The sequence below is a fragment of the Ranitomeya variabilis genome, chromosome 2 (genome assembly GCF_051348905.1).
Source record: "Ranitomeya variabilis isolate aRanVar5 chromosome 2, aRanVar5.hap1, whole genome shotgun sequence".
NCBI classification, from domain to species: Eukaryota; Metazoa; Chordata; class Amphibia; order Anura; family Dendrobatidae; genus Ranitomeya; species Ranitomeya variabilis.
In genome coordinates, this window is record NC_135233.1 from 475,738,901 (window position 1) to 475,759,293 (window position 20,393).

The following is a 20,393-nucleotide window of genomic DNA, read 5'->3' on the forward strand; positions in this document are numbered from 1 at the left end:
CAACCCAAATTTCTGTTATCTGTGACCCTGATCTGCTCATTATCATCATTTTCTGTCATGGCATTTGTGGATTCAGGCGCCGCTTTAAACTTAATGGACTTAGAATTTGCCAGACGTTGTGGTTTCCCCTTGCAGCCTTTGCAAAGTCCTATTCCTTTGAGGGGCATTGATGCTACACCGTTGGCTAAAAATAAACCTCAGTTTTGGACACAGCTGACCATGTGCATGGCGCCAGCCCATCAGGAAGATTGTCGTTTTCTGGTGTTGCATAATTTGCATGATGCTATTGTGCTGGGTTTCCCATGGTTACAGGTGCATAATCCGGTATTGGATTGGAAATCTATGTCTGTGACTAGTTGGGGTTGTCAGGGGGTTCATGGTGACGTTCCTTTGATGTCAATTTCCTCCTCCCCCTGTTCTGAAATTCCTGAGTTTTTGTCAGATTTCCAGGATGTATTCGATGAGCCCAAATCCAGTTCCCTTCCACCGCGTAGGGACTGTGATTGTGCTATTGACTTGATTCCAGGCTGTAAGTTCCCTAAGGGCCGACTTTTCAACCTGTCTGTGCCAGAACATGCCGCCATGCGGAGTTATGTTAAGGAGTCTTTGGAGAAGGGGCATATTCGGCCATCTTCTTCACCATTGGGAGCAGGTTTTTTTTTTGTTGCCAAGAAAGATGGCTCCTTGAGACCCTGTATTGATTATCGCCTCTTGAATAAGATCACGGTCAAATTCCAATACCCTTTGCCTTTGCTTTCTGATTTGTTTGCTAGGATTAAGGGGGCTAGTTGGTTTACTAAGATTGACCTTCGAGGGGCATATAATCTGGTTCGTATTAAGCAGGGTGACGAATGGAAAACTGCTTTTAATACGCCCGAAGGCCATTTTGAATACCTTGTGATGCCATTCGGACTCTCTAATGCTCCATCTGTGTTTCAGTCCTTCATGCATAATATATTTCGGAATTATCTTGATAAATTCATGATTGTATATTTGGATGATATTTTGATTTTTTCAGATGATTGGGAGTCTCATGTGAAACAAGTCAGGATGGTATTTCAGATCATTCGTGATAATGCCTTGTTTGTGAAGGGGTCCAAGTGCCTCTTTGGAGTACAGAAGGTTTCTTTTTTGGGCTTCACTTTTTCTCCCTCATCTATAGAAATGGATCCGGTTAAGGTTCAGGCCATTCATGATTGGATCCAGCCCACATCCGTGAAGAGCCTTCAGAAATTTTTGGTCTTTGCTAATTTTTATCACCGTTTCATTGCCAACTTCTCCAGTGTGGTTAAACCCCTGACCGATTTGACAAAGAAAGGCGCTGATGTGACAAATTGGTCCTCTGCGGCTGTTTCTGCCTTTCAGGAGCTTAAATGCCGATTTACTTCTGCCCCTGTGTTGCGTCAGCCGGATGTTTCTCTTCCTTTTCAGGTTGAGGTTGACGCTTCTGAGATTGGGGCAGGGGCCGTTTTGTCTCAGAGGAATTCTGATGGTTCCTTGATGAAACCGTGTGCCTTCTTTTCTCGAAAGTTTTCGCCTGCGGAACGCAATTATGATGTCGGCCATCGTGAGTTGTTGGCTATGAAGTGGGCATTTGAGGAGTGGCGATATTGGCTTGAGGGGGCCAAGCACCGTATTGTGGTCTTGACCGATCATAAGAATCTGATTTACCTCGAGTCTGCCAAACGGCTGAATCCTAGACAGGCCCGATGGTCCCTGTTTTTCTCCCGTTTTGATTTTGTGGTCTCGTATCTTCCGGGTTCTAAGAATGTTAAGGCTGATGCCCTCTCTAGGAGCTTTTTGCCTGATTCCCCTGGGGTCCTTGAGCCGGTCGGCATTCTGAAGGAAGGGGTGATTCTTTCTGCCATCTCCCCTGATTTACGACGGGTTCTTCGGGAATTTCAGGCTGATAAACCTGACCGCTGTCCAGTGGGGAAACTGTTTGTTCCTGACAGATGGACTAGTAAAGTGATTTCTGAGGTTCATTGTTCTGTGTTGACTGGCCATCCTGGGATATTTGGTACCAGAGATTTGGTTGGTAGGTCCTTTTGGTGGCCTTCTTTGTCACGGGATGTGCGTTCTTTTGTGCAGTCCTGTGGGACTTGTGCGCGGGCCAAGCCTTGCTGTTCCCGCGCTAGTGGGTTGCTTTTGCCTTTGCCGGTCCCTGAGAGGCCTTGGATGCATATTTCTATGGATTTTATTTCAGATCTTCCGGTTTCCCAGAGGATGTCGGTTATCTGGGTGGTTTGTGACCGGTTTTCTAAGATGGTTCATTTGGTACCTTTGCCTAAATTGCCTTCCTCTTCTGATTTGGTTCCGTTGTTTTTCCAGCATGTGGTTCGTTTGCATGGCATTCCGGAGAATATTGTGTCCGATAGAGGTTCCCAGTTTGTTTCTAGGTTTTGGCGGGCCTTTTGTGCTAGGCTGGGCATTGATTTGTCTTTTTCTTCCGCATTTCATCCTCAGACAAATGGCCAAACCGAGCGAACTAACCAGACTTTGGAAACTTATTTGAGATGCTTTGTGTCTGCTGATCAGGATGATTGGGTGGCTTTCTTGCCATTGGCCGAGTTTGCCCTTAATAATCGGGCTAGTTCTGCTACCTTGGTTTCACCCTTCTTTTGTAATTCTGGTTTTCATCCTCGTTTTTCTTCAGGGCAGGTTGAGCCTTCTGATTGTCCTGGGGTGGACTCTGTGGTTGACAGGTTGCAGCAAATTTGGGCTCATGTTGTGGGCAATTTGGTGTTGTCTCAGGAGGAGGCTCAGCGTTTTGCTAACCGTCGTCAGTGTGTTGGTTCCCGGCTTCGGGTTGGGGATTTGGTCTGGTTGTCTTCCCGTCATGTTCCTATGAAGGTTTCTTCCCCTAAGTTCAAGCCTCGGTTTATTGGTCCTTATAGGATTTCTGAGATTATCAATCCTGTGTCTTTTCGTTTGGCCCTTCCAGCATCTTTTTCCATCCATAATGTTTTTCATAGATCTTTGTTGCGGAAATATGTGGTGCCCGTTGTTCCCTCTGTTGATCCTCCTGCCCCCGTGTTGATTGATGGGGAGTTGGAGTATGTGGTTGAGAAGATTTTGGATTCTCGTATTTCGAGGCGGAATCTTCAGTATCTTGTCAAATGGAAGGGTTATGGCCAGGAGGATAATTCTTGGGTTGTTGCCTCCGATGTTCATGCTGACGATTTGGTTCGTGCCTTTCATTTGGCTCGTCCTGATCGGCCTGGGGGCTCTGGTGAGGGTTCGGTGACCCCTCCTCAAGGGGGGGTACTGTTGTGAATTCTGCTCTTGGGCTCCCTCCGGTGGTTATAAGTGGTAGCACTGCTGTCTTTGGATCGCTGCATTCATCAGGTGTGTCCACTTATTGCAATTTTGACTGGGCTATTTAGTCTTGGTTGACCCTTTAGTCAGTGCCAGTTGTCCATTGTTCCTGGAGGATTCACATCCCTGCCTGGTCTCTCCTGCTTTGCTGTTCATTTCAACAAAGATAAGTTCTGGCTTTGTTTTTTGCAGTCCACATGCTGTGGGCTTAATTGTTCGGTTCTTTTCCATGTTTTTGTCTTGTCCAGCTTGGTCTGCATAAGGATTTGTTCAGCCAAGCTGGTATCTCTGGAGATGCAGATATACCCTCCATATCTTTAGTTAGATGTGAAGATTTTGTATTTTCTGTGGTGGATATTTTCTAGTGTTTTAATACTGACCGCATAGTACTCTGTCCTATCCTTTCTATTTAGCTAGAGTGGCCTCCTTTGCTAATTCCTGATTTCAGTCTGCGTATGTTATTTCCCTCTCCTCTCACAGTCAATATTTGTGGGGGGGCTGTCTATCCTTTGGGGATTTTCTCTGAGGCAAGATAGTTTTCCCTTTTCTATCTTTAGGGGTATTTAGTCCTCCGGCTGTGTCGAGATGTCTAGTGAGTGTTAGGTACATTCCACGGCTACTTCTAGTTGCGGTGTTAAGTTCATGGTCTGCGGTCAGTACAGGTACCACCTTCTCCAGAGTACGTCTCATGCTGCTCCTAGGCCACCAGATCATAACAGATAAGGTCAGGCGATTTTGCTGGCCAATCAAGCACAGTGATACTGTTCTTTATAAAACAGGTATTGGTACTTTTGGCAGTGTGGACAGGTGCCAAGTTCTGCTGGAGAATGAAATTTCCATCTCTAAAAAGCTTGTCGGCAGAGGGAATCATGAAGTGCTCTAACATTTCCTAGTAGCTGCTCTGACTTTGGTCTTGATAAAAGACAGTGGACCTACACCAGCAGATGACATGGCTCCCCAAACCATCACTGATTGTGGAAACTTCATACTAGACCTCAAGCAGCTTGGATTGTGGCCTCTCCACTCTTCCTCCAGACTTTAGGACTTTGATTTCCAAATGAAATGCAAAATTTACTTTCATCTTAAAACAACACCTTGGACCACTGACAACAGTCCAGTTCTTTTTCTCCTAGGCCCAGGTAAGACACTTCTGGCGTTGTCTATTGGTCATGAGTGGCCTGGCACAAGGCATGCGACACTTGTAGCTCACGTCCTGGATACGTCTGTGTGTGTGGTGGCTCTTGAAGAAATGACTCCAGCAGCAGTGTACTCCTTGTGAATCTCCCCCCCAATTTTTGAATGGCCCAAGACGAAGCATTTAATTGCGAAACGCGTGTCGGGTGTGGTGGACGCCTGGAGCTCTGCTTATCCCATTGGTAATGATTACTTTATCCTGTTTCTAATATGCAGGCCCTGTCTATCAGGTTGATCACACCATGAGCATGTGTATTCTTAAGTGTATTATTAAGTGTACATCATGAAGCCATAATGAGGATCTCCATTGTTGACTTGTATTGAATTTCCTGCTGGATATACGAGAATTACTTGTGCCCCCCCCCCCCCCTGTACCACAATGATGTTATTGAAACATATACAAGGACAAGTTTACAGCATAGAACACAAGTATCAGACCTAAACAATAAACTGAAGTTCCATATTTGACAGAACGTTTTTGCAGTTGTTTTTTTTTCACCCATAGAAAGCAATGTGGCAACAATGCAGCAAAAAGGCAGGCATCAGGTTTCGCTGCGTTTTTTGTGCAAAAACCTAAGGAAGTTGCATCATGTGTTTTGTGGGGGAAATAAACTTCAGCATGCACAAGAGACAATAAAAGCGCAGCAAAAATGCAGGAAAACCTGCTTTTTGTAAGCAGAGTCTTTACTGCCAAGAAAGCAGGATTTACCTGCACAAAAAAACGCAGCAAAAGTGCAACGTGTGAACATAGCCTTAGGTATAAAATGGAGCTGAGGCAGTGGAAGTGCTATATCCCACCCAGAGCGCTTGCAAACTCATTTGCATACCACTTCTAAAGTGGATTCCTCTGCAGCAAATCAGCGTTTTGTTTAGTATGGTTAAGGATTAATTTTGACAAATGTCATCAGTTTGGAAGAGGGGGTAGAATTAGCTAAAAGATTCCCTTTAAAGGGGTTTTGCCTTAAAAAATTATTGTATGATAAGGTTGTAGAGCTGCTAAGCCCCAAGTTGCCATGGAAGCTACCAACAGTCTGCTGTCCTGTCCTGAAAGGTGGCTCCCATTCTCTTTCTAGCCACTTAGGTAATAGTATCAGTTGCTGCGGCACCCAAGTGGTTAAAAAGGTTATTATTATTATTATTTATTTATATACCACCATTAATTCCACTGGTTTACTGTCATTAGCAGGCCACAGTCCAGGGTACCAGGCACAGGTGGTGATGTGGTCCGGCCAGCTTGGAGGCAAAGATGATCCCTCTCCCAGGTGAGGTCCGTAAGCCTTTTCTACTTGCGCTAAAATGGTGAGGTCCCTGCTGCTTATAGCTTGCTGTCAAGGTATCCTCTCTCCCTTGTCCTGGGACAGTTGCCTGCACGGTAGGCAGTTTGAGCCTTTTTATAGGGTCTCTACCATGACCCGGGCTCTTAGCATACTGCTGTACCTCAGGCTTGGTGCGGGAGGTTAACGTGTAGTCTAGTGCTTTGTGTCTTAGAGTCCCACAAAAGCCTCGGGCTCCTGCTACCTGGTTTCTGCGCTCTGCCTCTGAGGGTGCCCGGTCACAGTTCCCCTCTGAGCCCTGTTCCACTCCTGCACTCCTTTCCTCAGTGCTCCACTGCATGCAACAACCTTTCAGGTTCTCCTCTTCCCAGGAGCCGCAGCTCAATCCTGGCTGCACGGCTCCGTTGTCTGCTCTCTCAGACTTCCTTCTCTGTTCAGGGTCTCTCAGCAACTGCCTAACTCCTCCTCCAGGCCAGATCACATATAGCTGGGGGACACTCCCCTGAATCCGGGGTCAGAGCTCCCCCTTCTGGCCTGGATTCAGAATGCGGTGCATGTGTGTGCCCACCTGGAAAACAGAATCCTCCTTGCCTCCAAGAGTGATATCACCCTCCCCGAAGGGAAGGCAACATCACTGTAACAACCGGTCCCCTGGGGTGTTACATATGTATGTGCAGTGTGTTAGGCGTCAGGATTCTCCCGCTGCACAGGATAGAGCCCAAGCCTTATCTACCTCTTCGGTCTCCCATTCGGGTTCGGCCGCTGCCGAGTATAGATGTCAGTCCCAGCATCTTGCTCAGGCTTGTGGTGTTTTCTTGGTTCCTGCTGGCTCTCCAGCCAAGTCTATAGCAGTCAGCCATAAACAGCGGTGACCTGACGCTCTGGAGTCTAAGTCAGAAATAACCTTACTAAGCATGCCCATGAGGTGGCGCCTTCTCATTGGTGGACGGATGTTAGCTGCTCTGGTGATGTTGCAGCTTCGGATTTGTACACTGGCAAGGTCCTGTCCGTCTGGATATGAGTCTAGTGTATAAAAGACTCTCAGAGGCGCACTCAGGTGTGCTAGTATAAATCTCATTACATTTGTGTATGGGATAGTGCATCATTGTGGCCTTTATCAGCATGTGCTTAGGGTCGGCTGTTAAGCCCCCGTCTCACTAAGCGAGATCGCTAGCGAGATCGCTGCTGATTCACAAGTTTTGTGACGCAACAGCGACCTCAGTAGCGATCTCGCTATGTGTGACACGTAGCAGCGACCAGGCCCCTGCTGTGAGATCGCTGGTCGTGTCGGAATGGCCTGGACCTTTTTTTGATCGTTGAGGTCCCGCTGGGTAGCACACATCGCTGTGTTTGACACCTTACCAACGACCTCGTTGACGACTCAGACACTGAATCGTCATAATAGCTCCCATGTGACATCGTTGTACAGGTCGCTACAGGTCGCTGGTGAGATGTCAAACAGTGAGATCGCAGCAGCGATCGTTGGGAAGATCTCACTGTTTGACATCTCACCAGCGACCACATAGCGACGCAGCAACGATCCCTGACAGGTCGTATCGTTGTCGGGATCGCTTTAGCGTCGCTAAGTGAGACGGGGCCTTAAGCCATTAGAATTCCCGTTCTCCAGAGAAGAGTTTGTCGGAATGAATTCAGGGCTGGCATTTAGCCAGAAAGGAGTTGGTTGAGAGCTTTTTCTGACTGTGTGACCACTGTTTGCTTTTAAATCCATGAGCGGGCTTTGTTCCCCTGTGAGGTTAACAGGGACCGTATTTAGCATCATACGTTTTCCGTTACTGTATGTGAATGACACAGCTCTATTGCAGAGCATCTATTCCATTACTGTGTGGAAGTGACACAGCCCAGTAGCAGAGCATCTGTTTTGTTTGTGTGTTCATTTCATGTGCTGTTCACTGAGTGGCGTTTAACTCAGTGTGAGCAAGCAATCGATCGCTGTGTGTTCCGTCATTGTTCACACTAGCTGCAGTTTAACATCTCTGCACGGTGGACCCCAGGTTGCGATTGCACTTCTCTATTAAATTTATTTAGTGCAATCCGCCAACCCTAACACAGTGTTTGTGTGTGTGTGTGTGTGTGTGTACATGTGTATGAATGTGCTGTGTGGATTTGTATATACAGGTGTATGTGCAATGTGTGTGTAATGACATAATTACATTTGAATAGATGTTGATTTTTTGTTAAAGAATAAATGTGGTTTGTTGTTCATGGAAAAAACAATAACGCATCCCCGAAAATAAGCCCTATTCCAGCTTTCAGAGTAAAAAATAATATAAGACGCTGTCTTATTTTTGGAGAAACATGGTATGTACGTAAACCTGAAAGAATTACTCAAACATTATCAGACATGAACTGTAATTTACAGATGTATTTCAATTTGGTGCAAGTACAATCAGGAAAAATAATGTTGTATGATTGTAAAATGAAATAATAAATGCATAACTACAATAAAAATCCTGTTTGTGCCCCTGTAGACATATTTTGAAAATAATATTTTGCCAGAACCTTATCCAAAGAATTTTTGGTCAAGGCAAAAGCTGAAGCAACTTTCAAAACGCGTAAGTCCTAAGAAGCTGGTCGTGGCGAGTAGAGGTTATGATTTGAATGTATTTTCCATATTCATACAACGGTTTAAAGGACTGTTTTTCTCATTACGGATATTCATGAAGAAGATAAGCATCCTTTTTAATCATTGGAAAATTTTATTATAAATTAATTTAATCAGCATAGTATAAATTAGCAGAGTAGAGTCCCAGGTAGACTTGCAATTGCTTCAGGAGAACATCATTACATGGATAGGATACGATGGCTTCAATGTAATGTTAAGATCATTTAAAAATTAATGTCTGATTTAAATTGCATTTTTTTTTGTTTTTTTTATATTTCACTTACCGTACTTAGTATTTATATTTTGCTGGAAATTATAACATATACCGTAAGTAGCTTTTTCATGCTGGAGAATGTAGTTATCTGGTGATCTTCTAAACAATAAGTGGAAACTAATATCCAACCCCCTTTTTTTCGTCCATATCCACATGCCATGGTCTCAGGAGCGTAGCTACAATAGGTGCAGGAGTTGAAATTACGGATTGGAGAATAGGGGGTCCGAAAAGTCCCTCTAACCTATATGAAAAGACCAATACTACTAAATAATTGTGGACCCCGTTGGATCTTTTGCATTGGTGCCCATAAGCTTTGAGTTACACCACTGGATGGACTCGTTCACTTTTTCAACCATACTATGTAACTACCTGTGCTTAGATATACCAGTTCTTTAGTAAAGCCAAAGCCATCGTCTCATCACAGAATGGAATATTGATGTTTTTGCTAGATTTTATGAAATGTTATTGCCTTAAAGATGATTCAGGAAAATGGATGGCCACATGGACTGGGACAACCACAATAAGTGCCAATAGTTACATACTTTAGCACATAAAGGGGGTTCCTGAACATCAACCCCCCAATCATATGCAGTCTATGTGCTCTAATAGGGCCAACGAAAAGATATTATTGAGATGAGACATCTCCTTTAAAGAAGTCCTCCTCCTCCTCCCATCCAAGTTTTTATCCTCTTAATATACATCGCAGTCATCATATTATACAATACTGTGTACTTACAATTGCTCATTTTGCATTTCTACCCAGCTAATTCTTCTCTTTTCCCTGCTGTAGAAAGAGGAAGTCTCTTTTCCCTGCATGAGTCATTCCCCTGGTCAACTCCTGACCCAGTTGCTCCCTCTCTCCCCCCACTTCCACCACCACACCCGGGACATCTGCAGTGATGACTCATGCAGGGAAAAGTGACCTCCTGTTTCTACATAGGGCTTAAAAGGATTCAGCTAGTCAGTTTTTAATCACATAATGTCATAGATCTAATGGAAAAGAGGACAATTAGCTAGGGAGAAAGGCGAAATGAGCAATTGTAAGTACACAGTGCTATATAATATGATGACGGCAATATATATTAAGAGGATAAAAACTTTGATGGGAGGAGGAGTACTTCCTAATAATGTTGGATAATAAGTACATAGAAGATATATCTAGAAAACATTTCTACTACACACATGATCAAGCATACTAAAGAATGCTAATGGCATTGATACTGTGTTTCTTCGCTGTACACAATATGATATTTAACAAGTAAAATAACGAATTTGTTCTTTGAACCAGTTCCAATTAATGACATTTATTACTATCTGATAATGTAAATAGTATTCTACTGATAACAAGTAAGAATGAAAAAGTTTGCATTAATTCTTCTAGATCTTCTATAAAGCTTGTATAAGCAAATTATTATCTTGCATTGTACATTAATGAATAAATTAAGCAGTGTTGCGCAGTCATAACTTTCCCCAGGCTCATGGCTTTCCCTGCAAAATATATTCTTTAAGACTCTGATCAACATAGTGTTGACCAATTAATTGGAGATTGGTTTGGCAAATCAGTTTGCAGCTTTCCTCAGCAGCTTCTTCAGAGTCGTTGTCAAAATAACTGAAACAAAGAAAAAGGTGCAGTGTTATTTAAAAATGGTGTGCAGTGACATAAAAGAAAGTGTGCCACAAGTGTAAAAACGTCTATCAATTGTTACAGCGAGCTGAAAATAGCACAGCTCCCATGACCGGTCCTTTGGTGCCAATAGAGAAAAATTGCTGCTAGATGGGTCGTGTAGCGGTTTATTCACTTCTCAATTAAAAATGCATTAACTCAGTTACACTGAGCATGCATGTTTATGGTGGAGTCAGGAGGAATAGACGTCTTCTGAGCAAGCTTTTAGCAGTTTTCTCTAGTGTAATGACCACCTACATGTGCCGGACTGATTGACATCAGCATAGAAGTAGTCAGATAAATTGACACTCACTATACAGTTGTGTCTAGGGTTGAGCGACCTTTAGTTTTTTAGGGTCGAGTCGGGTTTTGTGAAACCCGACTGTCTTAAAAGTCGAGTCGAGTGAAATCGGCCGACCACCGTGAAAAGTCGGGTTTTGGCCGAAACACGAAACCCAATGAAGGATTTTCTCTCTCTCTCTCTCTCTCTCTCTCTCCTCCGTCCCAGCACAGAAAATTTCGTATTGCACATTCCAAATCCCTACTGCGCACAAGCGATAACATGACGATAGGCGTTCACTCCCCTAAGACCTATGTCATCACTCTGCCCACGCTCATTCATTGGCTGAAAAAATGCCGCTAAACGCGTCATACGAAACGCGACTTTAGCGCCAAGATCGCGTACCGCATGGCCGACCACGCACAGGGATCGGGTCGGGTTTCATGAGACGCCGACTTTGCCAAAAGTCGGCGACTTATGAAAATGCACGACCCGTTTCGCTCAACCCTAGTTGTGTCCAAAAGTTTTGAGACAAAGTTTGCTGCTTCAGTGTTTAATTCAGCGTTCTATAAGTAACATCGCCCAAAAATATTAACTTGACCTTGGGGACAATGTCAAGGATAAACTTGACCTTGGAGACAATGTCAAGGTTGAAACTCTGGAGGGGAACTGTCACTCTTTTTTCAGGTCACGCCTTTAATTACTCGGTCATACATTTCTTTGGTTTCTGAATAACTTCTTACATTTCCAGCAATTGCTTATTTGTTCTAGCTACATCTATTTTCACCTCTCAGTTTCTAATTTTCTGCTATAATTTGCTTTTTTATACATTACATGCTTGTGTTCTTCTATCATATTTGCAAATAAAGCTCACTCTCAATATTTCATTTATTTTCACCTGCATTTATGCAAATCCCGATGAATGTCATGGTTACCTTTCACTTGGAAAGTTCTGGTACATCCAGTTGATGCAGGCTTTCTCAGGTCTAGTCTCATTGTCTTCGGAGTCATCTAGAAAATTCACTCCTTGATCACTAGAACCCAAAGACAGAAAATCAGAGATACACAAAGGACAGACCTATCAATCAAGCCAAGCTTTGGTAAAAGCTGAAGGAATCACCTTGAATCTTCTCACCATTCTAAACAATTTATTAAACTGTGTTTTTTCTGAAATTGGAAAGCCTGTCAGAGGTCAGAAGCTCAGCTACCTCAAACAGACTTTGTGCTATCCACTCCATCTTGCAGATCCCTCAGCCTTCACCCTTTATCTCCGATACAGGGATCTGGACTTATAATAGGGTCTCCTGGGTTGCATACACAGAGTAGCTACTGGCCAGAGGAGCGAAACTGAGGCAAAGAAAGTCAAAACTAAGCTAGCCAATATAGGAGAGACAAAATAAGGGACCGATACAGAAAGCAAAATCGTAGTCTGAGGAATTGCTGGGATCAAATATCTGAAAACAGCAAAGTTGGATGAACCGGGGTCAAAGTCAGGAGGGTTTACAGACAAGGACACAGTCAAGGACAAGCCAGGTACAAATCAGGATAAACACAATTGGGAAAAGTGCCAGTGAACAGGAATTAATCCAAGCGTGATAAATGGTAACTCCTAGCATTATGCTGGGAGTTTAAATAGGGTGTGGTAATGCCCCATGGGCCACAGCAAGGAACTGATTGCACCTGGACAGCACATACCCATCCTATCTAACTGGATGGCATCACAGGTTCCAGCCACACAAGGATCCCTGGCTGGACAGCCTCTGTGCCTCCAAGTGATATTAGCCATGACATCTCTGCCTACCAGCTGCTCTCCCCACCCTGATCGAAGCATCTTCAGTGATGCTTGTTTGAGGGACAGGTCTAGTCCATGCTCTACTGAGCATGGGTCAATTCCAATGCATGCTCAGTGTGAACTGCATGCTTACAGTGCTATATTTCCTTTGAATGAGTAGCGACAGCATTCCCTCATCGCCTCTAATAAGAAGTATTGCATCAGTAAGAGAGCACACTGTCAGTGTGGATTGAAAAGGAGAGAACACGGCAAACGGGGGGGGGGGGGGGGGGAAGAGATGAGCTCAGCCCCAGAAACTGGCGTCACTGATGACGTTTCGCTTCAAGGATGGGGCAGAGGCTGTGGCAGCGACCACAATCCCTTCCCCATCATGAAGTCCTGTTTGAGTATCCCAACATGGGTGGGATTCTCAAATGAAATGTCATCAAAAACATAATTAAAAAAAAGCACCGAAGATAGAGTAGAGAGGGAGTGATAAGGAATTTTTAATTAAACCATATTTGAAAAGTGATTAAGTGATTACATTATTACATGAAATAGATATAAATTTAGGACTAAATTAACTTTGGTTTCTAACTACCCTTTTAAGGAATTCTATTCCTTATTGATATTGATATATTGATTCCTGTTAAATACTGTTCTTCGAATATTAGAATAACTTCATTTATAAGATATTTAGATATAAATATAGGTGAAATTAACTATTGCGGAATTAAATTGCTCTCATCTTCGTTTGAATGATATCATCTGTACAAAAGAAGAGGGAAACCTGCACATTAAAAGGGAAAAGTGACTTTTAAACATGTAGTAATTCCTAATTAATAAAATTATTTTTTAATAATAATTAAATTTATTATTTAATTATATTGTTTCACAATTAATATAATTATTAAAGAATTATAACATTTAATTTTATCTATATTATTGATTTTTCATGAAATTGCTTTATGATGCAAATATTTTTCAATATGAAGCACTTATCCACTTTATTTGCATGTATATTGACACTTTATTTGTCTTGCAGCCTTTGTTTCCAAGTTTCCTTTTATAGATATACTGTATAATACTGTACTTCATTTATACCAGTGAGATTTGATGTGCACATGCGCGCTACACCGCTCTGTGCCTATGCTTGTTTCACAGTATCTTTATGGCGTCCGAGCATGTCCAGGAGCCATGGTGATGCGTCTCTGATCCCCATCATGTACGGTCTTGCCTTGATGGTCCTGGGCTGGTTGGTTGGCGCTCGAAGCAGAGTGTGCATGCACCACTTTGGTCTGATCTCATTGGTTTGCCTCGGACACCAATCACGTGATTGAAGATATTTAAGGGCTTGTGGGTTACCTCAGTATACCAGACCCCCTGAAGAAGCAAAACACCAAATACGCGAAACACACATTGGGAACTTCTATCATGTGGTAACTTTGCACTATTATCATGGGTAAGAGCTTTTTTGCCATACACCTGTAATTTGTTAATTATATGTCTGCCTCTATGACCACTGTGTCTTTAATATACAAAAATCTCAATACGCGCATACTGTTTTGACTTCTTAATGTAATTGTGCATATACTGCCTTGATACCTAATGTACCGGTGATTGTCATTTTTTTACACTTTTTTTGTTTCTCTAAATACTTTTGACATGTATGTAATTCAGAAAGAAATATGTTTATAGCCAAAAACCTCCTTTTTGCAATTTGCCAGCTTGTGCAGACACTGAGCAAGCAAGGAATGTGTCAGCTCTGCACCCCGCAGATTGCAAATACAGCTCTGAACTGTATTAATATTAATACTGTACTAGAATGCTATTTTACATATATAGGTGGTGTCTGCCAACCATAAGAATCCATTGTAAAAAGTGTAAAATAGGATATAGCTGTTTGAAATGGCGCTGTTGGCTGCATTTTCGAAACAGCTATATTCAGTAAAAAATGTATATGTTAAATGTACACACTTTTCTTTTTTAAATTGATTCCTTTAATAACAGATGGGCATGCATCTAAAGCATTTTTTAATATATACCTTAAACAAAAAAAAATGGCATGAACATAACCTTAAACGATTTGTACAGCTTCACACGGAATTCTAGTTTTGGTTGCTAAACATAAAAATATGCTCCAGCATTTTTTTATGGCAGCACTTGGGTGGTGCCACTAATTTAAGGTCCCTGCAGATAGTATTATACTGAACAACCGCCTTCTTCAGCTCTTACCGCCACCCCCACGCCATCTTGTGACAGCAACTTCTGACCTACCGGAAGTCAGAGGCAACCGTTGCAAGCTTTCAATGCAAGTCTACAAGAACCAGGATGAAATTCTCATAGACTTGCATTGAAAAGTGACCTAAGGAGCGATCCGGAAGGTCAAAAATTTCTGAAGACCGATAGGAGCAGCGCAGATAAAAGATGAAGATAGCGACAGGTCGTATAAGACTAACTGCAAGGGCCTTATATTAATAGCGCCACTCCAGCGCTGCCATAAGAAAAGAACACTGGAGTGGTGCTTTAAAGAGATGGTACCCTTGTCTGACAAAGGCCCAATCTAGGGAAGTATAGCACACCCGCAAATTGTGTAAGGCAGGGCAGGTTGGACAGTCGTCTCTCGGAGACCTACAATGGCAGAGTAGGGCACCTGAAAGTCAACAGTCCCTTTGGCACAGCTCCAATCTGGTGGAAAAGATGGCGGTCTCTGGCACCAGTGTCAGACCTAAGTGACTAGTATTGGACCCCACAGACGTGACTGAGCTGAACAGAACATGCATGTTATTAGCATAGTCAAGGCCTTTTGTTGGTTCATATTGTTTGGGTGACTATGCAGCTTTAGCGAAGGACAGATTGCGTCTATAGATAAATTCTTCCCGGATGTTATGACCTCAATCTCACACACAGCCATATGATGTCAGTCATAGTAATTGCACGTCATAACTTATATACCTTCTTAAATACCTCGGCTTTGAAGCCAGTAGTGATTTCAGGTAACTCCTCATGGCTATATCATTCTTCATCTTGCTAAGTTCGCTTGTAAAAAGGCCGTCTGCGTGTCTCCTGACTCTCCTGTAACAGGACCAAGCCATATGTTATAGAATATCATTATATCCTGTAGTGGAAAAGATCTACTACCTTATATTAAGGCAATTCCATTAAGTATAGGGGAACCTTCCAATAATATGCATTGAAGAAATGGGGCACCATAGCAAAGATTTAAAAAAAGCCATCATCATGGTGTGGGGCTTTGCCACCTAAGGCACAGTTGTTTGGGTTTGTTTCTCCCACCCATAACTAATTTCACACCCTCTTCATTGGGACGAAAAAGGGAATTCAGATAAATCCAGTGCCTCAGGACCCTCTACACACTAATCGTTCCCCTCTCAGTGCCCCACACAGTAGTAGTGCCCCCTTATTGTGTACCGCAAAGTAATATTGTCCCCACAATCCTCCTTTGGACCCAAAAGTAATATTTCCCTCTTTTGTGTGTTTGCACAGTAATAATAGACTCTTTGTGTCCCCTGCAAAGTTACTGCTGCCCCCAAACACTAATAATTCATCTTGATCACCCCACAATAATAGTTCTTCCGATCAATATCACCCAACAATTCCGGAGCACCATGGCGATGAACAATGAATTGCAGGAGTGGACATTTTCCTGGAGAGGACTTTTTTGCCAATAAATGATAATATAGGACAACAGTCCCGCACACTCATCACCCTGAGAAGATGCATGTGTATATATATAATTGGAAAACAGAGAACTTCTTACCCATCTGGAAAAGGAGACGAGAACTCAAAGAAGATTGTCATCACCATCAAGGAGAATAGTAACTGTGACATCTTCTCACTGCCTGTAAAACATCTATTTAGTGTGTATGTGGAAAGTGAAGATTAAAGGGGCTGTAGAGAATCAAAATAAAATTAAAATATGGCTGCTGTGGTATGGAAGCTTAGTCTCATTCACTTTAGTGGAGCAGGGCTGCAATGCCAAACAACTAATTAACAGTCATGTATACAGCACTTTACATCATTTCATTGCATTTCTTGTTATTGTTTTTCTTATTTTACATTTTAATCCGTAAAGTGTTGTAGAGAAGATATATGTAATTATTGTGCCTCCAGTAGAACTTATCCTCATACACAGGGGTGAAGCTAAAGAGGATGCAGAAGAAGCAGGCACAGCCGATCCCAAGTGCTTAGAATGTCCAATGACTTTTGCACTACATAAAAGGAAGCCAGTATTATAATGGGCACAGAGTGCAGACCAATGTTGGGGATTTTGCATTGGGGCCATGGAGCTTCATCTTACACGTCTGCTCCTGTAAGTGTATAGGCTCAAGAAAATGTCTGTGGATCTCAGTTCGGTCACGGACCGCAATGCACGGACTGGCCACTGTTCTCCCAACCCAAGACATCACAGACCACAATGCACGGACTGGTCGCTGGTTTCCCAAATCAAGAGATCACGTACCGTCATGCACGGACTGGCCGCAGGTCTCCCAACCCAAGAGATCATGTACCGTGATGCACGGACTGGCCGCGGGTCTCCCAACCCAAGAGATCACGTACCGTGATGCATGGACTGGCCGCAGGTCCCCCAACCCAAGAGATCATGTACCGTGATGCATGGACTGGCCGCGGGTCTCCCAACCCAAGAGATCACGTACCGTGATGCACGGATTGGCCACAGGTCTCCCAACTTAAGAGATCATGGACCATGATGCACAGACTGGCCATGGGTCTCCCAACCCAAGAGATCATGGACCGTGATGCACAGACTTGCCCCGGGTCTCCCAATCCAAGAGATCACGGACCATGATGTACAGACTGGCCGAGCATCTCCCAGCCCAAGAGATCATGGACTGTGATGTACAGACTGGCCGCGGGTCTCCCAGTACAAGAGATCATGGACCATTATGCACAGACTGGCCGAGCATCTGCCAACCCAAGAGATCATGGACCGCGATGCACGGACAGGCCATGGGTCTCCCAACCCAAGAGTGGTAGACTCATAGACAGTTATGAAGCTGTCATGCTTGGGTTGGGAGACCCGCAGCTAGTCCATGCATTGCGGTCTGATGCCTGATGAAGGGAACTGAGTAGTCTCGAAAGCTTGCAATTTGTTACCATCTATTCAGTTAGCCATTTAAAGGTATCAACCACTGAGGACTCTCAATTCTAAATATTTTTCTGAACCTATTTAGTAATTTTGTGGTCAAGGAATACTGGTCTTGCCTGGCAGGGACACAAGTGAGAAGCTGCTGAAGCTGTACTGTAAAGCAATCAGATACCGTAAGACTTCAGACACTGGAACATTAACAAATCTGCAATATAGATATTTTTAAATGTCCTTATTTTTACATCATCAACATGTAGAATATTTAGTGAAGAAAAATGTGGCTGCAATCTGTGAAAACATCAGCGAGCTTGCTCTGACATGGGGCTTGTTACCATTTTAGGCTCCATTCACATGTCGTGGTCGCAGTGCAGTTATTTTTGTCAAACTATGCAATTTTTCCATGAGTTGTTTTTTTTTTTTTTAATTCACATTTTTTACATGATCATGGTAAAATTACATTATGTTTTTTCTCATTATTTTGAAAATTTACGCAATTTGCATTTTTGCCACAATCACAACAAACATAAACACAAAGTGATCGCATGGTGTGAATACAGGCTTATGTTTCTTTTTGTTATGCTGCTCTGCTAATTTTGACCATGAAACATATCAAAGGGGAGCTGAACGTCCATGTGATCAAAAATCATCTGAGAGAAGCTAAAATAATTTAGCAAACTCTCTACCAGATTGGATGCGCTGATGGATTCGTAGTGCAGGGGAATCTCTCATGTCCCCAAACGCTATTGATCTGCAGATATGGGGTCAATCTGCAGGTTAATGGTGTCACAATGTTGTTTGGCTGCCTAACTTAAAGTGCGGCTGCCAGGAAGAAATTAACTTTATTCTTCCCAGGAGTCGCCGGCTTTCAATAAGGGCTGGTGCAGACGACCATGTATTCTCTCATTCGAGAGAACTGGGACGATTATGGTAATCACACTCTGATCAGAGCATCAGGATAGTGTGATCCAATTTTCTCGGATGAGGAAAAGATGGAGAAAAACATTTCTCCATCCTCTCCATTTTGTGTGGTTGCAAAAATCAGACTGCAATCAGACGTCATCCGAGTGCAGTCCGATGTTTCCCATGCAATCATGGCAGAGTGCAATCCGAATATAGGATTGTGCAGTGATTTTTTATTTTTTTTTCCCCTCGGAAGTCTTTGTCCAAGGAAAAAATCAGACATGTGCACGGCCCCATAGACTGACATTGGCATGAGTGTGATCCGATGTTTTGTCAGATCGCACTCTGAAAGCAAATATGCTCGTCTGCACGTGCCCTAACGGAGACAAATCTGTCAGTGATGACTGCAGCTGCTCCGTGTATGACTGAAAGACGCCCATATGACTGAAAGCTGTGCCCTCAGTATGGTGGCTAGACAGAATGATAACGCTATTAGCCAGAAGATTAACCCTGTATGTGCAGTTTAATAATGCTTGGAGCTTGGGAGCATGCATCAGCAATAAAGGGTGTAACACAAAGGCTATAGTAAGTAAATAATGCAAAATTTTTAACAAAACCCAACTGTAAAAAATTATTTTTTAGTTCAAAATACATGCAAAAAAAAATGCCCACCTCGCTGTCCATATCCATTAAGGCAGCATTAGTAAGCAAAGTACCTCTATACTATACACATTAGTTCCACAAACCGAATTACACACTGTAAAATTATGCAGACATTTGTAATTATTATATCAAATTCACAAACCTACTTGGTGTTTTGTCTGGATGTAAGATAGAAAATACTTACCCAACTAAAATACAGAATTAGCCCGTATATATACCCCATGGGCATCGCAAGGAGCTGCCATACCTGCCACAGTCCTTTTTTATCTGCTAATTACTTCCGTAAATATGTCTGTTTCAATAAACCATGAAAAAAAGAAAAAGTATAATTAATGACTTCTGTAGAAAACCAAAGCAGAGATTCTTAATCCGCAGGTAAATTGTGTAATCCCCAGTACACGTATCAGAGATGATTAATGATATTGACATGATGGTCATTTCCAATAACTGTCGGAAGCAATATTTAGAAATAGGTTCGTTATAGATGGATGTAATAATCTGTAGCTGAAATGTGGATTAATAAGAAAGGAAATGAGAGACCTACACAGAACAATTACCAGATAATCGTCTCTTATAGTCCTTCTGTCATTCCACAGAGGTGTGTAAAGAGTCCGGAAACTGAACAACCAAGTTCTTTGAAGGGGTTGTCTGGTCTAAAATGATAAGTCTGCAGTCACTCTGTGTGTTACTCGGTGTGACTGCAGACTTATGAATCCCCTTAGCACACACTGTGTGAGAATTCGCCAGTTTCTGAGCCGGGAATGGGGCTGATGTATGTTATATGCGTACTCCTAGGCAGAAGCCATCTAGTAGGCGCGACCTTGCTCCATACAAGTGTATTGAGAGAGGCCGCGCTCACTAGATGGTCGCGTCCACCGGATGGCCACACTCACCAGACACATGCCCACTAGACGGCTTCTGTCTGGGAATATGCATATCACATACATCACCGCCATTTCCGGCTGAGAAACTGGCAAATGCTCGCCAAACACTGGGGGATTCCAAAGTCTGCAGTCACACAGAATGACTGCAGACTTATAACTTAAGACTGGACAACCCCTTTAATGGTGGTTATATCTGACACTGGATTCATCGCTTTTACTGATATTAGCATCACATATTAATTCTCTTCGAAACTCCAGTATCTTAAATGAGTTCATTTGGGTTTTAGTCATTTGAGTTTCAATGGCTTTTACTAAAATTTTAAAAAACAAACTGTCACGGGGTTACCACGACAGAGAGGAGCCAGAAGACAGCAGCGTCTGATTGCTCCTACTCCTGCGCTGAAAAGAAGCACTTCACCTT

General features: G+C 43.0%; 1 protein-coding gene across 2 annotated transcripts; it reads right to left on the reverse strand.

Annotated features, from left to right (window-relative positions):
• Positions 1-9,967: 9,967 nt before the first annotated feature.
• On the reverse strand, positions 9,968-19,382 carry LOC143809623 (uncharacterized). Of its 2 annotated transcripts, none has more exons than XM_077292675.1 (5): positions 19,273-19,380; positions 16,176-16,257; positions 15,365-15,472; positions 11,562-11,660; positions 9,968-10,292 (listed from the first exon to the last, which is right to left on the reverse strand). In XM_077292675.1, exons 2-5 carry the CDS (start codon positions 16,244-16,246, stop codon positions 10,160-10,162), a joined length of 411 nt encoding a protein of 136 aa, XP_077148790.1. In that variant the 5' UTR covers positions 16,247-16,257; positions 19,273-19,380; the 3' UTR covers positions 9,968-10,159. The 2 variants fall into 2 exon arrangements, with proteins under 2 accessions (XP_077148790.1, XP_077148789.1); XM_077292674.1 differs by having other exon boundaries at positions 10,143-10,292; positions 15,353-15,472; positions 19,273-19,382.
• Between the last annotated feature and the right edge of the window lie 1,011 nt (positions 19,383-20,393).

Excerpts from the sequence above, each read along its gene's own strand:
- LOC143809623 (XM_077292674.1), bottom strand. The coding sequence starts at position 16,246 with ATGTCACAGTTACTATTCTCCTTGATGGTGATGACAATCTTCTTTGAG. Across the intron at positions 15,473-16,175 it reads TCGTCTCCTTTTCCAGATGG|GAGAGTCAGGAGACACGCAG; the intron begins GTAAGAAGTTCT and ends GTCCTGTTACAG. Across the intron at positions 10,293-11,561 it reads CAGAACTTTCCAAGTGAAAG|TTATTTTGACAACGACTCTG; the intron begins GTAACCATGACA and ends TCTTTGTTTCAG.